General features: G+C 48.1%; 1 protein-coding gene across 3 annotated transcripts in view; it reads left to right on the top strand.

Moving 5' to 3' along the window:
• Positions 1-22,671, top strand: part of grk5l (G protein-coupled receptor kinase 5 like) — a 275,766-nt gene that overhangs the window by 78,968 nt on the left and 174,127 nt on the right. For all 3 annotated transcript variants that reach the window (XM_070866320.1, XM_070866318.1, XM_070866319.1), the window contains exon 2: positions 19,285-19,380. In XM_070866320.1, coding sequence (XP_070722421.1) covers positions 19,285-19,380 — 96 coding nt within the window. The remainder of the gene's footprint in view (positions 1-19,284; positions 19,381-22,671) is intronic.

Genomic DNA, 22,671 nt, shown 5'->3' with positions numbered 1-22,671 from the left:
ATACAAGCCCAGTTGATCCAGTCTTTCTTGATATGTCAGTCCCACCATCCCAGGAATCAGTCTGGTGAACCTTCGCTGCACTCCCTCAATAGCAAGAATGTCCTTCCTCAAGTTAGGAGACCAAAACTGTACACAATACTCCAGGTGTGGCCTCACTAAGGCTCTGTACAACTGTAGCAACACCTCCCTGCCCCTGTACTCAAATCCCCTCGCTATGAAGGCCAACATGCCATTTGCTTTCTTAACTGTCTGCTGTACCTGCATGCCAACGTTCAATGACTGGTGTACCATGACACCCAGGTCTCGTTGCACCTCCCCTTTTCCTAATCTGTCACCATTCCTCCACTTAGGGCGATCTTTGGCCAGGGACTCCCAGGTGTCAGTAGGGATATTGCACTTTATCAGGGCGGCTTTGAGGGTGTCCTTGTTGTTAAGTTCTTACACACTACTATAAATTCACATGAGGCACATTCTGCAGACGAGGTTACTCTGTGACCCTAATCTTTATTCACAGAACCAAGAAGTGCTGACCCTGCGTGGGACCTCCCTTTATGTACCTGGATGACCAGGTGAGGAGTGTCTCCCACAAGTTCACCCCCTGTGGTCAAGGTGTGCATTTCTTAGGTGTATACAGTGTGCAGTGTTGTTACATGAAGGTTACAGTTACATGAAGGTTACATACATGACATCACCTCCCCCCAACGTCTTTGGGTCAAAGATTAAGTCTTTCAGGCGGTCGACGCTCTCTCGTGGAGCGCTGCAGTTGGGGCTCTGGTTGTTAAGCCTTGGCCTGCGTCTCTGTCACCTGTGGTGATTCCGGCCTGTCCGGGCTGGCCGCAGGGACTGTGCATGCTACTGAATGTTCTTGTTGCTCATTCACTGGCGGTGATGTGGGCAGCATCTCCTGATCTTCCTCAGGTTCCTCAGTGTCCATGCTGAACCTTTTTTTTATTTGGTCCAGATGCTTGCGGCATATCTGTCCATTGTTGAGTCTGACCACTATGACCCTATTCCCCTCTTTGCCAATTACAGTACCCTCAAGCCACTTGGGCCCCAAAGCGTGATTAAGAACAAATACAGGGTCATCGATTTCTATACATCTCCCCTTTGAGTTACGGTCATGGCACTCATTTTGGGACTGGCGCTTGCCCTCAACAATGTCTGACAGGACAGGATGAATGAGGGATAGCCGAGTTTTAAGTGTACGTTTCATGAGTAGTTCCGCTGGCGGGACTCCCGTGAGCGAATGCGGTCGGGACCTGTAGGCCAGTAGGAGGCACGATAGGCGGCATTGAAGGGGGAGGGTCCTTAAATCCGGAGCATGCCTTGTTTTATGATTTGGACTGCATGTTCCACCTGGCCATTGGAGGCCGGCTTGAACGGTGCTGTCCTGACATGTTTGATGCCATTACCCGACATGAACTCCCGGAATTCATAGCTTGTGAAACACGGGCCGTTGTCGCTATCCAAAATGTCCAGCAAACCGTGAGTCGCAAAGATTGCACGCAGACTCTCCACAGTAGTGGATGTCATGCACGAGTTCAATATGATGCACTCGATCCATTTCGAGTACACATCAACAACAATGAGGAACATTTTTCCCATGAACGGGCCCGCGTAGTCTACGTGAATACTTGACCATGGCCTGGTGGGCCAGGGCCACGGGCTAAGTGGGGCCTCCCTGGGGGCATTGCCCAGCTGGACACACGTCGTGCACAGACCTGGAACACAGTGTTCCAGGTCTGTGACCGGGCAATGGCCTTCATTAGCACGATGCCTGGGTGCTCGCTGTGGAGTTCCCTGATGAATGCTTCCCTTCCCTTCTGGGTCATGACTACCTGGCTGCCCCATAGTAGGCAGTCGGCTTGGATGGAGAGCTCATCCATCCGCCTGTGGAACGGTCTGACCTCCTCAGGGCATGCTCCGTGTGCGGGCACCCAATCCCCAGTCAGGACACATTTCTTAATCAGAATAGGAGGGGATCTCTGTTGGTCCAGATTTTGATCTGGCGGGCTGTGATGGGGGAGCCTGCGCTGTCAAAGGCTTCAACGGCCATGACCATCTCAGCGCTTTGCTCCGCTGTCCTCTCAGTGGTGGCCAGTGGAAGCCTGCTGAGCGCGTCAGCGCAATATTCGGTGCTTGGCCGGTGCCGTATGGTGTAGAAACATAGAAACATAGAAAATAGGTGCAGGAGCAGGCCATTCAGCCCTTCTAGCCTGCACCGCCATTCAATGAGTTCATGGCTGAACATGAAACTTCAGTACCCCCTTCCTGCTTTCTCGCCATAACCCTTGATCCCCCGAGTAGTAAGGACTTCATCTAACTCCCTTTTGAATATATTTAGTGAATTGGCCTCAACTACTTTCTGTGGTAGAGAATTCCACAGGTTCACCACTCTCTGGGTGAAGAAGTTTCTCCTCATCTCGATCCTAAATGGCTTACCCCTTATCCTCAGACTGTGACCCCTGGTTCTGGACTTCCCCAACATTGGGAACATTCTTCCTGCATCTAACCTGTCTAACCCCGTCAGAATTTTAAACGTTTCTATGAGGTCCCCTCTCATTCTTCTGAACTCCAGTGAATACAAGCCCAGTTGATCCAGTCTTTCTTGATAGGTCAGTCCCGCCATCCCGGGAATCAGTCTGGTGAATCTTCGCTGCACTCCCTCAATAGCAAGAATGTCCTTCCTCAAGTTAGGAGACCAAAACTGTACACAATACTCCAGGTGTGGCCTCACCAAGGCCCTGTACAACTGTAGCAACACCTCCCTGCCCCTGTATTCAAATCCCCTCGCTATGAAGGCCAACATGCCATTTGCTTTCTTAACCGCCTGCTGTACCTGCATGCTAACCTTCAATGACTGATGTACCATGACACCCAGGTCTCGTTGCACCTTCCCTTTTCCTAATCTGTCACCATTCAGATAATAGTCTGTCTCTCTGTTTTTACCACCAAAGTGGATAACCTCACATTTATCCACATTATACTTCATCTGCCATGCATTTGCCCACTCACCTAACCTATCCAAGTCGCTCTGCAGCCTAATAGCATCCTCCTCGCAGCTCACAATGCCACCCAACTTAGTGTCATCCGCAAATTTGGAGATACTGCATTTAATCTCCTCGTCTAAATCATTAATGTACAGTGTAAACAGCTGGGGCCCCAGCACAGAACCTTGCAGCACCCCACTAGTCACTGCCTGCCATTCTGAAAAGTACCCGTTTACTCCTACTCTTTGCTTCCTGTCTGACAACCAGTTCACAATCCACGTCAGCACACTACCCCCAATCCCATGTGCTTTAACTTTGCACATTAATCTCTTGTGTGGGACCTTGTCGAAAGCCTTCTGAAAGTCCAAATATACCACATCAACTGGTTCTCCTTTGTCCACTTTACTGGAAACATCCTCAAAAAATTCCAGAAGATTTGTCAAGCATGATTTCCCTTTCACAAATCCATGCTGACTTGGACCTATCATGTCACCATTTTCCAGATGCACTGCTATGACATCCTTAATAATTGATTCCATCATTTTACCCACTACCGATGTCAGGCTGACCGGTCTATAATTCCCTGTTTTCTCTCTCCCTCCTTTTTTAAAAAGTGGGGTTACATTGGCTACCCTCCACTCCATAGGAACTGATCCAGAGTCAATGGAATGTTATACGCAGCTAGCGTGAGAGCCCATCGCTGTATGCGAGCTAATGCATTGGCATTGACAGCTTTGCTGTCTGACAACAGGGATGTTAACGGCTTGTGGTCCGTTTCTAACTCGAACCTTCTGCCAGATAGGTACTGGTGCATCTTTTTCACCCCGTAGACACATACGAGTGCTTCCTTTTCAACCATCCCATATCCCCGTTCTGCTTGGGAGAGCGACCTGGAGGCATAAGCCACAGGTTGGAGTTGGCCCTCATCATTACTCTGCTGCAACACGCACCCAACCCCATAGGATGATGCATCACACGTTAAAACCAATTTCTTACAGGGGTTGTACAAGGTCAACAGCTTATTAGAACAAAGCAGGTTCCGCGCCCGATTGAAAGCCCGTTCCTGACAGTCCTCCCCAAAACCAATCGCAACCCTTACGCAGGAGCACGTGTAGCAGCACCAACAAAGTGCTTTAGTTCGCCAGAAAGTTCCCAAAATAGTTCAAGAGTCCCAGAAATGAACGCAACTCCGATGTGTTGCCGGGCCTGGGTGCACGACGGATTGCCTCCATTTTGGATTCGGTAGGCCGGATCCCGTCTGCGGCAACCCTCCTGCCCAAAAACCCGACCTCTGGGGCCAAAAACACACACTTGGACTTCTTTAGTTGCAGGCCTACCCGGTCCAGTTGGCGTAGCACCTCCTCCAGGTTGTGGAGGTGTTCCTCGGTGTCTCGACCCGTGATAAGGATGTCGTCCTGAAATACGATTGTTCCAGGGATGGATTTGAGCAAACTTTCCATGTTCCTTTGAAAGATAGCGGCTGCTAAACAAATGCAAAACAGACACCTGTTGTAGACAAACAGCCCCCTGCGCGTGGTGATGGTGGTCAGTAGCTTGGATTCTTCGGCCAGTTCCTGGGTCATGTAGGCCGAAGTGAGGTCCAACTGCCGCCTGCCAGCGTGGCAAAAAGATCCTCCGCTCTCGGAAGCGGGTATTGGTCTTATAGTGCCACTCGGTTGATAGTGGCCTTGTAGTGGCCACAGATCCAGACCGAGCCATCCGTTTTTAGGACAGGGACGATGGAACTTGCCCAGTCGCTGAATTCAACGGGCGAAATTATGCCCTCTCTTAGCAACCTGTCCAACTCACTCTCAATTTTCTCCCACATCACATACGGCACAGCTCTGGCTTTGTGGTGCACTGGTCTGGCGTCCGGGGTGATGCTTATCATTGCTTTGGTACCTTTGAAAGTCCCGACACCAGGTTGAAATAGTGACTCAAATTTCTGTAGGATCTGTGAGCATGAACTTCGCTCCACAGATGAAATGGCGTGCACATCCCCTCATTTCCAGTTCATCTCGGCTAGCCAGCTCCTCCCCAAAAGCGCGGGATCATTTCCCGGGACAATCCAGAGTGGCAGCCGGTTCTCTGATCCATTATGTGTGACCACCAACATTGCAATGCCTAGCACTGGGATGATCTCTTTGGTGTACGTCCGTAATTGCGTGTCAATGCGTTCTAGTTTGGGTCTGCTAGCTCTGAGTGGCCATAGTTTCTCGAACTGTTGGACACTCATAAGTGACTGGCTGGCCCCTGTGTCCAGCTCCATGCGTACCGGGATGCCGTTTATTAGGACTTTCACCATCATAGGTGGCGCTTTGGTATATGAGCTGTGGATGTTTGCCACATGAACCCACTGAACTTCAGTGTCCATTGCTTTGTCCCAAGCATCAACCTGCCTTGCAGACCCCTCTTGTGGTTCATCTGCCTCGTAAATTAGCCTCGCTGCGGGCTTCCTGCACATTCTGGCTAAATGTCCACTGAAGTTACAATCTCTACAGATAAATTGTTGAAACCTACAGGTTTTTGCAGCATGTCTGCCCCCGCACCTCCAGCATGAACTGAGATTGTTGTGAACAAAAGGGCTGTTACCAGGCATTCCTCTCTGATTGTCTCTTTGATCACTCTTGAGCACTCTGTTAGTGGGTATCAATGGCCCCATCCCGGGACACACAGTGATGGCGTAAATGTCCGTTCAACCTGCCATTGTCTCTGTTGCGGACCCACTCTAGAGTCTGTTGCTGCCTGTGTGGTGTTGAATTGCCCTTGCCTGCCTGCGGGGTTCTGAGTCGCGTTTACAATGTTAACTCCCTGATCCATCACCACGTTGGAAGCAGAGTTGCGTGCGTATATTATCTTGGTTTCCTCCTCCCCCGCCATGAAGGTCTGAGCCATCAACGCCGCCGCTTCCAAGGTCAAGTCCTTGGTCTCAATTAGCTTTCTGAAAATCTCGGCATGACCGATGCTCTCAATGAAGAAATTTCTAAACAACTCCCCCCCTGCAGGCGTCTGTGAACTTACAGAGGCTGGCCAAACGGCGAAGGTCCGCAACGAAGTCCGGTATGCTCTGCCCTTCCCGACGCCAGTGTGCAGAGAATCGGTGTCGGGCCATGTGTATACTGCTCGCCGGTTTGAGGTGATCTAATTGAGGTGTTTTAAGATCATCAGAGGAGTTGATGGGGTCTAAGAACATAAGAACATAAGAAATAGGAGCAGGAGTAGGCCATACGGCCCCTCGAGCCTGCTCCACCATTTAATACGATCATGGCTGATCCGATCATGGACTCAGCTCCACTTCCCTGCCCGCTCCCCATAACCCCTTATTCTCTTATCGGTTAAGAAACTGTCTATTTCAGTCTTAAATTTATTCAATGACCCAGCTTCCACAGCTCTCTTGAGGCAGCGAATTCCACAGATCCACAACCCTCTGTGAGAAGAAATTTCTCCTCATCTCAGTTTTAAATGGGCGGCCCCTTATTCTAAGATCATGCCCTCTAGTTCTAGTCTCCCCCATCAGTGGAAACATCCTCTCTGCATCCACCTTGTCGAGCCCCCTCATAATCTCATACGTTTCGATAAGATCACCTCTCATTCTTCTGAACTCCAATGAGTAGAGGCCCAACCTCATAAGTCAACCCCCCTCATTGCCGAGTAGATCAAGAGAAACTGTTTCCTCCGGTGGGGCGAGTTCAGGACAAGGGGGCATAAGTTAAAATTAGAGCCAGGCTGTTCAGGGGTGATGTCAGGAATCACTTTTTCACACAAAGGGTAGTGGGAATTTGGAACTCTCTTTCCTCCCATTTCCCCCCCAACCCCCCTCCCCCCCCAAAAAGAGCTGTTGAGGCTCGGGGTCTGAGATTGATCGAAATTTGTTCGGCAAAGGGCAGTAAGAGTTATGGAATTAAGATACAGATCTAATTGAATGGTGGAACAGGCTCGAGGGGCTCAATGGCCTACTCTTCCCATGGGATGGCTCTATAAAACTAATAGCCCCGATGACGAGGTTTGCTGCCTCAATATATTTTTATAGGCAAGGTACTGGTTTCCCTTTTGGTAGAAAAATGGACACAATTCAGTCGCTGAGACAACAGTAAAAATGGCTGACTCCATCTGCTAGATATAGAAATGAGTCTGTTCAGTTGTTGCACAACAGGCTGTGGATGACATTTGTCTATTTAGAAAAAGAACACGAGCAGACACGAGACTCTACATTGTTTGGGGGGGTGGGGGATGAAATTTGTCAAAATGAACAATCTGATCAGCTTTACTTTGACGACCACGGAATGTTCCAGCAGGTGTCCGCTTCACTACAGGGCTTCCCTCAGTGCTAAGGTAGGTTTTCCTACTTAAGGAAAGACATACTTGCCTTCGAGGGAGTGCAAGAAAGGTTCACCAGACTGGTTCCTGGGATGGGGGGGATTGCCCTATGAGGAGAGATTGAGTAGACAAGGCCGATATTCCCTGGAGTTTAGAAGAATGAGAGGTGATCTTATTGAAACATATAAAATCCTTATGGGGCTTGACAGCGTTAATGCTGAGAAATTGTTTATCTCTGTGTGTGGCATCTACAACATGAGGTCACAGTCTCCAAATATGGGTTCGGCCATTTAGGACTGAGATGAGAAGAAATTTCTTCATTCAAATGGTTGTGAATCTTTGGAATTCTCTACCCCAGGGAGCTGTGGTCGTTGAGTATATTCAAGATCGTGGTTGATACATTTTGGAGAACTAAGGGATGTGCGGATAGCACGGGAAGGGGGAGTTGAGGTAGAACAACAACTATGATCTTGTTGAATGATGGAGCGGGCTCGAAGGACCAAATGGCCGAATCCAGCTCCTATTTCTTATGTTCTTGTGTAAAACTACCACAATCATCAAATCTTTTTAATGCAACATTAATGATTCTTCCAGACCTCATGGAGTAACGTACAAGCTTCCCGTGAGTCCACTGAAAGGTGGGTCTGTCCCTTCCTTACCTGGTCTCAAGACACTCTGAACAACAGTGAGAAACTAGAAGGGAAAAGAAAGACTTGCATTTATATAGCGCCTTTCACGACTACCAGACGTCTCAGCACTTTACCGCCAATGAAGTACTTTTGGAATGTAGTCACTGTTGTGATGTGGAAAAAGCGGCAGCCAATTTGCGCACAGCAAGCTCCCACAAACAGCAATGTGATAATGACCAGATAATCTGTTTTTGTAATGTAGATTGAGGGATAAATATTGGCCAAGACCGCTGCTCTTCTTCGAAATAATGCCATGGAGTCTTTTACATCCACCTGAGAGAGCAAACGGGGCCTCGGTTTAACGTCTCATCCGAAAGGCGGCACCTCCGACAGTGCGGCACTCCCTCAGCACTGCACTGGAGTGTCAGCCTAGATTTATGTGCTCAACTCAGCACTGAGGGACGAGTCAGGAGGAAAAACTGCGTTAAAAAGAAGAGATGGAACACACAGTACCGAGAAATAGGGAGCCTCACTACAATTCTGTACAATAATAAATGATTGACATCAGGAGGAGGAAGTGCGGATGGGCAGACATGACTGATGAAGAAGAATAATGTCCAGACTGAAGGGACCGTTTAGTGAAAAAGAAACTCTTGCTATTTTGATGCTGGCTTATTTTGAAAACAGAGAAGATTTTCAGTAGATTAAACCCACTGGGGTTCATTATTTGTTCTGTCGACCCAAGGTCCCCCTGGGAGCTATGCTCACGGATCTGCAAACTCCGTTCTCTTGGGACCTTTATGAAACGCTGCAGACTTCTGATGTTGATTGTCGGGCGACAGCTGTGGCTCAGTTTGTAGCACTCACGCCTCTGAGTCCGAGGGTTGGGGTTTCCAGCCCCAACCCAGAGACCTGAGCACGTAATCCAGGCAGTGCACTCCCAGTGCAATACGGAAAGGACAGTCCTTGGGGCGATGATGTTAAACCAAGGCCCCGTCTGCCCCCTCGGGTGGATGTAAAAGATCTCGTGGCACTCTTTCAAAGACTTCTCCCCGGTGTCCTGGCCAACATTTATCTCTCAACCAACTTGGTTAGAACAGGCTTATCTGGTCATTATCACATTGCTGTTTACCAGGAGCACGGGCCCAGCCCACACTGCGATTTGTGCGCGCTCTAGGTCCGTGCAGCAGAGCAGGTCTCAGTCTTCCTGGTTAACCCTTGCCACTGGACCAAGACCTAGCTCTGTCAAGCCCGTGTGGTGGCTGGTGTGCAACGGCCACCACACGTTAAAAAAATCCACGCACAGGCATCTTCCACCCTTCAGGATCTGGAATATTGGGTCCTTCTTGAAATACCTGTGACCTCATCCCTTTATGGTGTGGACACAAGTCATCCTCGCTTCGAGGGACCGCCTATGATGATGATAATGATGCTGTTTGCCAGATCTTGCTGTATGTGAATCTCGACTTTATCCCGCAACAGTGTGCGACATGTTAAAAAGGACGTCAATGGCTGTGAAGTGCTTTGTGACGTCCCGGGTTGTGAAATGTTCGATATAAATGCAATGTTCTTTCTCTCTTCCTTGTTGTAAAACTGAATTGCTGAATAAATGGATGTTTGCAAATCTTGGAATAAGGTAAAAATGATTTCAGTTCGTATTGTGGGAAGGAGGTGGATCCCCAAATGATCCTCATAAGAAATAGTAGCAGGAGTCGGCCATGGTGAGGCCACACCTGGAGTATTGTGTACAGTTTTGGTCTCCTAACTTGAGGAAGGACATTCTTGCTTTTGAGGGAGTGCAGCGAAGGTTCACCAGACTGATTCCCAGGATGGCGGGACTGATATATCAAGAAAGACTGGATCAACTGGGCCTGTATTCACTGGAGTTCAGAAAAATAAGAGGGCATCTCATAGAAACGTTTAAAATTCTGATGGGTTGAGACAGGTTAGATGCAGGAAGAATGTTCCCAATGTTGGAGAAGTCCAGAACCAGGGGTCACAGTCTAAAGATAAGGAGTAAGCCAATTAGGACCAAGATGAGGAGAAACTTCTTCACCCAGAGAGTGGTGAACCTGTGGAATTCTCCACCACAGAAAGTTGTTGAGGCCAATTCACTAAATATATTCAAAAATGAGTTAGATGTAGTCCTTACTACTAGGGGGATCAAGGGGTATGGCGAGAAAGCAGGAATGGGGTACTGAAGTTGCATGTTCATCCATGAACTCATTGAATGGCGGTGCAGGCTCGAAGGGCCGAATGGCCTACTCCTGCACCTATTTTCTATGTTTCTATGTTTCTATCTGGCCCCTCGAGCCATTAAATAAGATCATGGTTGATCTGATTATGGACTCAGCTCCACTTCCCTGCCCGCTCCCCATAACCCTTCACTCCCTTATAGCTCAAAAAACTGTATCTCCACCTTAAATATATTCAATGACCCAGCCTCCACAGCTCTCTCGGGCACAGAATTCCAAAAATTCACGACCCCCTGAGAGAAAAAATTCCTCCTCATCTCCGTTTTAAATGAGCGGCTCTTTATTCTGAGACTATGCCCCCTAGTTTTAGTTTCCCCTAGGAGTGGAAATATCCTCTCTGCATCCACTTTGTCGAGCCCCCTCATTATCTTATAAGTTTCAATAAGATCACCTCTCATTCTTCTGAACTCCAGTGAGTAGAGGCCCAACCTACTCAACCTTTCTTCATAAGTCAACCCCCTCATCACCGGAATCAACCTAGTGAACCTTCTCTGAACAGCCTCCAATGCAAGTATATCCTTCTTTAAATACGGAGACCAAAACTGTATGCCGTACTCTAGGTGTGGCCTTACCAATTCCCTGTACAGTTGTAGCAGGACTTCTCTGCTTTATACTCTACCCCCCTTGCAATAAAGACCAACATTCCATTTGCCTTCCTGATCACTTGCTGTAACTGCATACTAACTTTTTGTGTTTCATGCACAAGGACCCCCAGGTTCTTCTACACTGCAGTACTTTGCAATTTTTCTCCATTTAAATTATAATTTGCTTTTCTATTATTTCTGCCAAAGTGGATTTTCCCACATTATATTTATATTTTCCCACATTTTCCAACATTATACTCCATCTGCCAAATTTTTTCCCACTCACTTCGCCTGTCTATATCCCTTTGCAGATTTTTTGTGTCCTCCTCACAATTTGCTTTCCCATCCATCTTTGTATCATCAGCAAACTTGGCTACATTACACTCGGTCCCTTCATCCAAATCATTAATATAGATTGTAAATAGTTGGGGACCCAGCACTGATCCCTGCGGCACCCCACTAGTCACTGTTTGCCAACTGGAAAATGACCCATTTATCCCAACGCTCTGTTTTCTGTTAGTCAGCCAATCCTCTATCCATGCTAATATATTACCACCAACCCAGTGAGCTTTTATCTTGTACAGTAACCTTTTATGTGGCACATTATCGAATGCCTTCTGGAAATCCAAATACACCACATCCACTTGTTCCCCCTTATCCACCCAGCTCGTTACATCCTCAAAGAACTCCAGCAAATTTGTCAAACATGATTTCCCTTTCATAAAACCATGCTGACTCTGCTTGATTGAATTATGCTTTTCCAAATGTCCCACTACTGCTTCCTTAATAATGGACTCCAGCATTTTCCCAACAACAGATGTTAGTCTAACTGGTCTATAGTTTCCTGCTTTCTGTCTGCCTCCTTTTTTAAATAGGGGCGTTACAGTTGTGCTTTTCCTGTCTGCTGGGACTGTCCCACAATCCGGGGAATTTTGGCAGATTACAACCAATGCATCCACTATCTCTGCAGCCACTTCTTTTAAAACCCTAGGATGCAGGCCACTGTGCGCCATTTACTCGAGGGGACCTGTGGTTTCGTGGAACTATAAAGTTGTCAAAGATCTGTTGCAACAGCTTAATATTCCTGGCTACCAAACATAACTGCACGGAAATATTTATCAGCGGAATTTTAAAAAAAAGAAACATTTGCTTTCCTGACATTGACCTTCTGAATGCAGTTTTTTTGGCAATGTGCCATGCGCAATCTGGATTAGGTTACAGGCAATTCTTTCCTCATTTTCTGCGTGTGAAACTATCTGTCCTGTGGAAACTGAGCAGGCCTGTGGTCACACTATTTGTGGCAGTCCAAAGTGCCCCATTTCAAAGCCGGAGATTCATTTTATCAACCGCCAATTGCATCATCTGCCACTGCTTTGACTGCACTGGAAAACTGACGTGTAATTTTCCTTTAAATATAAATATGCGGTCGTACATAATCACGTGTTCTGTTATCAGCATTGGAGGCAGTTCAGAGAAGGTTCACAAAGTTGATTCCTGAGATGAAGGGGTTATCTTATGAAGAAAGGTTGAGCAGGTTGGGCCTATACTCATTGGAGTTTAGAAGAATGAGAGGTGATCTTATTGAAACGTATAGGATTCTGAGGGGGCTTGACAGGGTAGATGCAGAGAGGATGTTTCCCCTCGTGGGAGAATCTAAAACTAGGGGCATAGTCTCAGAATAAATGGTCGCCCATTTAAAACGGAGATGAGGAGGAATTTCTTCTCTCAGAGGGTCGTGATTCTTTGGAATTCTCTGCCCCAGAGAGCTGTGGAGGCTGGGTCATTGAATATATTTAAGGTGGAGATAGATTTTTGAATGAAAAAGAAGTCAAGGGTTACGGGGAGCGGGCAGGGAAGTGGAGTTGAGGCCAGGATCAGATCAGCCACGATCTCATTGAATGGCGGAGCAGGCTCGAGGGGCGATAGGGCCTACTCTTGCTCCTATTTCTTATGTTCTTATATTATCACAAAGTCCTTTTTAAAAGAAAAGAAAGATTTGCATTTATATAGCGTCTATCATGGCCTCAGGACGTCCCAAAACGCTTGCAGCCAATGGAAGCACTTTTGAAGTGTAGTCACTGTTGTAATGTGGGAAACACAGCAGCCAGTTTGCGCACAGCAAGCTCCCACAAACAGCAATGTGATAATGACCAGATAATCTGTTTTCGTGATGTTGATTGAGGGATAAATATTGGGCCAGGACACCGGGGAGAACTCCCCATGCTCTTCAAAATAGTGCCATGGGATCTTTTACGTCACCCAAGAGAGCAGACGGAGCCTCGGTTTAACATCTCATCTGAAAGACGGCACCTCCGACAGTGCAGCGCTCCCTCAGCAATGCACTGGAGTGTTAACCTAGATTCTTGTGCCAAGTCCCTGGAGTGGGACTTGAACCCATAATATTCTAGCTGAGAGGCCTGAATGTTAACCACTGAGCCACGGCTGACACTTTGTGCCAATAGGCAACGTGTCTCCGTGTTCAGTACCACACTTGTCTGTGGTTGGAATCGCTCAACCATTGGTGGCCATGCCTTCTGTTGCCTGGGCCCCAAGCTCTGGAATTCCCTGCCTTAAACCTCTCTTCCTCTCTACCTCTCTTTCCTCCTTTAAGACGTTGCTTAAAACCTACCTGTTTGACCAAACTTTTGGTCACCTGCGCTAATTTCTACCTATGCAGTCTGGTGTCAAATTATTATCGCATAATGCTGCTGTGAAGCACCTTGGGACATTTCACTATATTAAAGGCGCTATATAAATACACGTTGTTGTTGCGACAGTGTTGCACATTTAATTCCAGTTTCTATACACGAGCCTGGTGAAAACAGCCAGCACTGAGCAACGCTGCGCAGATTCAGTAATAAATACAAGTTGGTCCCTGTTATAAAGCAGGGAGATGTCTGCCAGAGAGACCTTGTTTTCCTATTGTGTAGCCACTGCTCTTGGGCAAAACCAAGATTGCAGCAATCTGATTTTGGAAACCAGGCAGCCGGCACTCTGGTGCAGACATGTCCCTTTAAAGCCAAATATTTCTCGGCAGCACCTAACCGAGGCTAATGCCTCGCTGACCTTTGTTGGTAGCAGGAGGTTGTGCCAAAACAAAACCGATCCGTATCGTTCTGTGCTGGGCGATTGGTATCAAACAGGCATCGCGCCTTAATGTAAATCTGCCGGAGAGCCGTGGGCCGTTCTATGGGTGAAATGTTGTGCTAACAATCCAGTGCCTTGGCTTGTTAGATCACAGTAGGGATAACCGCTTTCATGTTCAAATCTGGAGGAAGTGATTGAGATGATGGAAAAACAAAGAAAGAAGGGTGTAAAGTGAGTGTCTTATTAACTGCTAGTACAACGGTTTCCTGGCTTAAATGAGGTAATGGAATATACGCCGGTTGTTTTAACACCCTTTTAGTGAGAATGTTAGTTTTAAAGGGAATGCCCATTCATTGATTCTGTGACCAGTGACCAATATTAGTGTCCTCGCTTAGGCCAACATCTCCAGCATCGAAGCACTGACCACACTTGATCAGCTCCGCTGGGCGGGCCACATTGTCCGCATGCCCGACACGAGACTCCCAAAGCAAGCGCTCTACTCTGATCTCCTACACGGCAAGCGAGCCCCAGGCGGGCAGAGGAAATGTTACAAGGACACCCTCAAAGCCTCCCTGATAAAGTGCAACATCCCCACCGACACCTGGGAGTCCCTGGCCAAAGACTGCCCGAAGTGGAGGAAGTGCATCCGGAAGGGCGCTGAGCACCTCGAGTCTCGTCGCCGAGAGCATGCAGAAATCAAGCGCAGGCAAATCTGTCCCACCCTCCCTTACCCTCAATGACTTTCTGTCTCACCTGTGACAGGGACTGCGGCTCTCATATTGGACTGTTCAGCCACCTAAGGACTCATTCTAAGAATGGAAGCAAATCTTCCTCGCTTCGAGGGACTGCCTATGATGATGATAAGGTGTAACCCATGGTGGAATCCCATTAAATCAACCTGTGCTGAACCAGTTGGTGTCAGCCAGGGCAATGCAATCCATCCTAGTTCTGCAGGGTAGGAATGAGAAAATGGGCCCGGGTTCCCACTTCTGATGATCATCCACTGACCGCAACTGGAACTCTTCTTCTCAGGCAGTCCCTCGGAGTCGAGGATGACTTGCTTCCACATTATGAGTTCTCAGGTGACTGATGAGACCAATGCGGGACCTACAGTCTCTGTCACAGGTGGGGCAGACGGTGGTTGGAGGGCCGGGTGGGTGGGGGGCTTGGGTTGTCGTGCGTTCCTTCCGCTATTTGCGCTTGGCCTCCGCATGCTCCCGCCGAAGAGACTCAAAGTATTCGGCGCCCTCCCAGATGCTGCTCCTCCACTTTGAGCGGTCTTGGGCCAGGGACTCCCAGGTGTCGGTGGGGGTCTTGCACTTTTTCAAGGAGGCCTCGAGGATATCCTTTTAGCGTTTCCTCTGCCCACCTGGGGCTCGCTGGCCGTGTCGGAGCTCCGAGTAGAGCGCTTGCTTTGGGAGTCTTGTGTCAGGCATGTGATGTGGCCCACCCAATGGAGCTGATCAAGCGTGGTCAATGCTTCGATGCTGAGGATGTTGGCCTGAGAGAGAACACTGACATCAGTGTGCCTATCCTGCCAATGGATTTTCAAGATCTTGCGGAGGCAGTGTTGGTGGTACTTCTCCAGTGCTTTGAGGCACCTGCTGTACATAGTCCATGTCTCTGAACCATATAGGAGGGCAGGTATCACTAATGCTCTGTAGACCATGAGCTTGGTGCCGGGTTTGAGGTCCTGGTCTTCAAACACTCTTCCTCAGGTGACTGAAGGCTGCACTGTCGCAGGCGGTGTTGGTCTTCATCATACTGGAACTACACTTGTGTGTACGTAGGGTCAAGGCAGGATTAGGCGCGGTGCTCCAAGAGTCAGCTGGCCAGCACTGTCACACGCACAGAATGATCGCTTGGTGCTGGAAGCTAACTCATTGAATCAGATGGGAAGTGAGATTAGGCTGGATCCCACTTTATTGGCCGGCACAGATACGATGGGCCGAATGGCCTCCTCCTGTGCCCTAAATTTCGATGATTCTATTTCTACACTTCCATTTCTGTAGTACCTTTCACGACCACCGGAGGACCCAGAGCGCATTACAGTCAACAAAGTACTTTTTGAAGAGTAGTCACTGTTGTAAAGTAGGAACCGGTTACATGATTCTACAGCCACACAAGGAGTTAATGCAGAGAAGGGAAGAGGAGAAATAGAGGAGTGGGAAATTAATCATGTCAGCAGTGTTGGAGTTTGTGGTAAACTGGCGGAAGATGTGACTTAAACGCGAGACTGTGTAGTTGTTCATCGAATCATAGAAAATTCCGACACAGAAGGAGGCCATTCGGCCCATTGTGTCCGTGCCGGTCGAAAGAGTTACCCAGCCTAATCCCATCCTCCAGCACTAGGTCCGGTTACAGCTCTTTAAGTGCACATCCAAGTACCTTTTAAATGTGATATTGGAGTATTACAAATAAACCCCTTGAGTTGTGCACATCATTCCATGTTATTTATAAACTGATTCATTTCCCCCAATCTTCAGTGTCCTTAATCAGCGGATTAAGACATTTATTTCTGAGTTGGGCAATTTTTAGACCCTTTTTTAAAAGACAGAGGGTTGCAGAGTTGTTACAGGTTGGAGAAAACGGAATCACTCGGGTAGTTCTGTGCTCACAGCTCCTTGTGATTGGTGCTGGCAATCCTGGCTACGAGCATTTCTGACGTACACAGTGCGTATTGTTTATACCAGTAAACAAGCTGGTGTGTACAACAGTCAGCTCGGTTAACGCTCAGCGATGATGGTGCAAGTCTTGATGGGATTGAGTGATGTCATGTGCTCTGGCCGTCATGCCTCCGAGTGTCAGAGGCAGTTATTTTAAAAGAAGCTGGGTTGTCCTCACTGAGAACCAGCAATATACAAGCGTTTATCAACCTGCACACTTCGCCCACCAACAGCAACTGGACCAAAGGGTGTGGAGCAGTTTGACCTTGTGGCCTTCCATTGTGGCCTCATTAGACACCTTGGTAGCAGAATATACTTTGTATGTTCCATAGTAAGTGCATGTGTCCATATTAAACAGTGCATCTGGCTTGGTATGTTATCAAAAAAAATGTTTTATTCATTCCTGGATGTGGGCGTCGCTGGCAAGGCCGGCATTTATTGCCCATCCCTAATTGCCCCTTGAGAAGGTGGTGGTGAGCCGCCTTCTTGAACCGCTGCAGTCCGTGTGGTGAAGGTGCTCCCACAGTGCTGTTAGGGAGGGAGTTCCAGGATTTTGACCCAGCGACGATGAAGGAACGGCCGATATATTTCCAAGTGAGGATGGTGTGTGACTTGGAAGGGAACGTGGAGGTGGTGGTGTTCCCATGTACCTGCTGCCCTTGTCCTTCTAGGTGGTAGAGGTCGCGGGTTTGGGAGGTGCTGCCGAAGAAGCCTTGGTGAGTTGCTGCAGTGCTTGAAAAGTGGGTTCAACGGTGACCCGAATGTGTTTTCAGCAGATAGCTATAAGCAGCCTTATCTTTACTAATAGGCTTTATGCCACCATTTGAAACATTGGTCAGATAACTGCCTCTAAAGCCCTACCCACCTGCTTGATAATCTGTGTGTTGTGCAAATGTTTAGATGCCCCGCCCTGTTGTGTGTAAGGGAGGCAAACATAGAAACATAGGAAATAGGTGCAGGAGTAGGCCATTTGGCCCTTCGAGCCTGCACCACCATTCAATAAGATCATGGCTGATCTCAACTCAGTACCCCGTTCCTGCTTTCTCTCCATACCCTTTGATCCCTTTAGCCATAAGGGCCATATCTAACTCACTCTTGAATATATCCAACGAACTGACATCAACAACTCTCTGCGATAGAGAATTCCACAGGTTAACAACTCTGAGTGAAGAAGTTTCTCCTCATCTCAGGTCCTAAATGGCTTACCCCTTATCCTTAGACTGTATCCCCTGGTTCTGGACTTCCCCAACATCGGGAACATTCTTCCTGCATCTAACCTGTCCAGTCCCATCAGAATTTTATATGTTTCTATGAGATTCCCTCTCATTCTTCTAAACTCCAGTGAATACAGGCGCAGTCGATCCAGTCTCTCCTCATATGTCAGTCCTGACATCCCGAGAATCAGTCTGGCGAACCTTCGCTGCACTCCCTCAATAGCGTGAACGTCCTTCCTCAGATTAGGAGATCAAAACTGAACACAATATTCCAGGTGAGACCTCACCAATGCCCTGTACAACTGCAATAAGACTTCCCTGCTCCTATACTCAAATCCCCTAGCTATGAAGGCCAACATGCCATTTGCCTTCTTCACCGCATGCTGTACCTGCATGCCAACTTTCAATGACTGATGTACCATGACACCCAGGTCTCGTTGCACCTCCCCTTTTCCTAATCTGCCGCCATTCATATAATATTCTGCCCTCGTGTTTTTGCCACCAAAGTGGATAACCTCACATTTATCCCATTATACTGCATCTGCCATGTATTTTCCCACTCACCTAACCTGTCCAAGTCACCCTGCAGCCTCTTAGCATCCACCTCACAACTCACACCACCACCCAGCTTAGCGTCATCTGCAAGCTTGGATATATTACACTCAATTCCTTCATCTAAATCATTGATGTATATTGTAAATAGCTGGGGTCCCAGCACTGAGCCCTGCGGCACCCCACTTGTCACTGCCTGTCATTCTGAAAAGGACCCGTTTATCCCGATTCTCTGCTTCCTATCTGCCAACCAGTTCTCTATCCATGTCAGTACATTAACCCCAATAACACGTGCTTTAATTTTTCACATCAATCTCTTGTGTGGGATCTTGTCAAAAGTCTTTTGAAAGTCCAAATACACCACATCCACTGGTTCTCCCTTGTCCACTCTACTCGTTACATCCTCAAAAAATTCCAGAAGATTTGTCAAGCATGATTTCCCTTTCATAAATCCATGCTGACTTGGACCGATCCTGTCACTGCTTTCCAAATGTGCTGCTATTCCATCTTTAATCATTGCTTCCAACATTTTCCCCACTACTGATGTCAGGCTAACTGGTCTATAATTCCCCGTTTTCTCTCTCCCTCCATTTAAAAAAAATGTTGTTACATTAGCTACCCTCCATTCCATAGGAACCGATCCAGAGTCGATAGACTGTTGGAAAATGATCACCAATGCATCCACTATTTCTAGGGCCACTTCCTTAAGTACTTTGGGATGCAGACTATCAGGGACAATCCACGCCCTCATGAAACTATTTCCAAGGATGAGCCGTCTAAAAGCGGCCCGTTCATTTAAGGTTAACCATTTGCCGAGCTCAAGGGCAACCTGACTATCTGAATTTGACCATTTCAATCCCTCACTTCAGCATGGCTCCCATCACCTCCTGCGCTGGGTGTCCCAAGCTACACTTGTATAGGCAAAAGGACACGTGTATGATCTTCAAGATGTATCTCACTCTTAACTGAATTTTGCTTTTCAATTTATAGGCGGGGGAGGAAAACGGAAAGGAAGAAGCAAAAAATGGAAAGAAATCCTCCGATTTCCTCAAATCAGTCAATGTGAAGAGCTCCGGAAAGTTTTAGGTAAGCGTATTTACCAAATATTGTGGGCCAGGAATTGCGATTCGAGGAACTCCCGCCTGTTCCGTTTGTGTTTTGACTCTGCTTTAAATTGAGAAACCCAGAACAAGTGTCAAGGCCCATAGCGCTGCTCACCTCCAAGGTTTAAAAGTGGGGGTGAGATGAGCAAAGTTAACGACACTGCCCGCCCCTGACTTGCATTTATCGAGTGTGTTCAACATGGACCAAACATGCTACAGGTGTTTCACAAGGGAAACCGAGCCATTGGGAGAATCTCAGCGGGTCAGGCAGCATCTGTGGAGAGAAACAGAGTTAACGTTTCAGGTCGATGGCCCTTGGTCAGAACGGAAGAAGTTCGAAATGTAACAGGAAGTTCTTAAGGAAGTTCTGGGGCCCTGAAAGGGGGAAGGGGAGAACAGAACAAAAGGGAAGGTCTGTGATAGGGTGGAAGACGGGAGAGATTTGAGAGACAAAAAGGATGATGGGCCAAATTAAGATAGTAATGGCACAAGTTAGAAAACAAAAGATGAGTCTAGAGAGGGTGTAATGGCGGAATAATTACCAGCTGCCCTGGGAAACCGAGAAAAAATAAATAAATAAAAAGGGGGTGGTTTATAAAAAATAAAGGAGGAAAGGTCACAAAATATGGGCAGGGGTTATGGTGTGAAATGTTTGAATTTAATGTTGGGTCCAGTTGGGAGTCGGTTGCCCGTGTTGAAACTCGCACCAAGTCCCGCTTACCCATCACCCCCTGTGCTCACTGACCTACATTATCTTTCAGTTAAACAACGCCTCGATTTCAAAATCCTCATCCTTGTTTTCAAACCCCTCCATGGCCTCGCCCCTCCCTATCTCTGTAATCTCCTCCAGCTCCCACAACCCCACAAGATGTCTGCGCTCCTCTAATTCTGCCCTCCTGAGCATCCCTGATTATAATCACTCCATCATCGGTGGCCGTGCCTTCTGTTGCCTGGGCCCCAAGCTCTGGAACTCCCTCCCTAAACCTCTTCGCCTCTCTACCTCTCTTTCCTCCTTCAAGACGCTCCTTAAAACCCACCTCTTTGACCAAACTTTTGGTCACCTGCGCTAATTTCTATTTATGCGGCTTCGTGCCAAATAGTTTTACTCCTGTGAAGCGCCATGGGATGTTTCACTACGTTAAAGGCGCTATATAAATACAAGTTGTTGTTGCTTCATCAATGATCTTCCCTCCGTCATAAGGTCAGGTGTGGAGCTGTCCGCTGGTGGTTCCACAGTGTTCAGCTCAATCCACAACTCCTCCAACAGCGAGGTCGCCTTTGCTAGCCTGCGGTAGCCACTGGCTACTCGAGCAGGGATGAGGCTGTGTACTCAGTGACAAGTGGCCCACCAGAGCTGCAGCAACTTGCCAACAACTCCTTCCTCTGTGGCCTCCACGGCTGAAAAGGACAAGAGCTGCAATGTTGTGGGAACACCATCACTTTCAAGTCACACACAATCCCGACTATATATATCAACCTTCCTTCATTGTCACTAGGTCAATATCCTGTCATTCCCTACCTAACACAATTGTGGGAGAGTTATCACCACAAGGACTACAGTGGTTCAAGGGGACAGTCCTCCACCTTCTCAGGGCAGCTAGGGATGGGCTATAAACACGGCTTTGCCAGCATTGCCCACGTCCTGCGACATAAAAATGAAAGACTTGCATTTATATAACGCCTTTCACGAGCAAACGGATGTCTCAAAGCGCTTTGCAGCCAATGAAGTATTTTCTATTTGCAGTGTAGTCACTGTAGCCTCCCTGGTAAAGTGCAACATCACCACTGACACCTGGGAGTCCCTGGCCGAAGACCGCCCTAAGTGGAGAAAGTACATCCGGGAGGGCGCTGAGCACCTCGAGTCTCATCGCTGCGAGCGTGAAGAGGTCAGGCGCAGGCAGCGGAAGGAGCGTGCGGCAAATCAGTCCCACCCTCCCTTCCCTCGACAAATGTCTGTCCCACCTGTGACAGAGTCTGTGGCTCTCGCATTGGACTGTCCAGCCACCAAAGGACTCACTTTGGGAGAGGAAGCAAGTCTTCCTTGATTCCGAGGGACTGCCTATGATGATGATGAGTCACTGTTGTAATGTAGGAAACGCAGCAGCCAATTTGCGCACAGCAAGCTCCATCTGACAGCAATGTGATAATGACCAGATAATCTGTTTGTGATGTTGATTGAGGGATTAATAGTGGCCAGGACAGCGGGATGAACTCCCCTGCTCTTCTTCGAAATAGTGCCATGGGATCCACCTGAGAGAGCAGACGGGATCTCGGTTTAACGTCTCATGCAAAAGACGGTTCAGTCTGGCTTGACTCGGGCGAGGCCATGCGTGGGGGCACTGGCGGAGTGAGGGGTCTGGGGCTAGGAATGCTGCGAGCCGGAGGGAGTGCATCAGGGCCCGAGGAGCCTGAATAACTCACCAGGGGCGGCACGAAACCACCACCACCAATCTGAGGAAGCTCAGGTCGGTGCTGTGGCACCACACCGGAAGGTCCCCCGTGGCCCGTGGTGGACCCAGCCACAAAAGCAACACTGTGGTCTCGGGGGCATCCAGCTGAGACTGCATTCGAGCAGCCACAGTCTGAAAGCCACCAGATATGACAGCACTTAGACGCTCCAGCGACTCTTGCAGAGCTGCAGCCATTCTCTCCAAAGCAGCAGCGATACGTTCGTTCCCTCGCGCCTGTGCTGCAATGGCAGCTGCCACATCACCCGAAGGGTGAATTCCCCGTGGGAATAACGCCCCAATTAATACTGAACCTTTCAGGTTTGAAGGGCTAATAAAACTGGAACACTTTTTTGTGGTTAAAAAGCTGAATTTGGATCCAATGGCCATCGCAAACTTTGCAGTGCTAATCTGGGGAAAAAAGTGGCCTTAACACCACCAGCTTTCTGGCTGCACTAAATTTTGGCCCCCTTGTCTCTGCAAAAATAGGTATGTACACGTTAGGCCAATAAACAATATTTTTCTCGGTCTTGTTTTTCCTCTCTCATTGTCTATTCTATTCAGCCCATTTGGGGGAGGCCTTATATTTTTTTTCCTACATTTATTTGGTGGGCATGGTTATCTGCCCCGCTACCCACTGAACCACAGCTGACAATTGTACACCGTACGGAAGAACGTAAAAAATAGGAGCAGGAGTCGGCCATTTGGCCCCTCGAGCCTGCTCCCCCATTCAATAAGATCATGGCTGATCTGATCATGGACTCAGCTCCACTTCCCCGCCCGCTCCCCATAACCCTTTATTCCCTTATCGCTCAAAAATCTGTCTA

Source organism: Pristiophorus japonicus, chromosome 22 (genome assembly GCF_044704955.1).
Source record: "Pristiophorus japonicus isolate sPriJap1 chromosome 22, sPriJap1.hap1, whole genome shotgun sequence".
NCBI lineage: Eukaryota > Metazoa > Chordata > Chondrichthyes > Pristiophoridae > Pristiophorus > Pristiophorus japonicus.
This window is presented reverse-complemented; position numbering and strand designations above follow the sequence as displayed.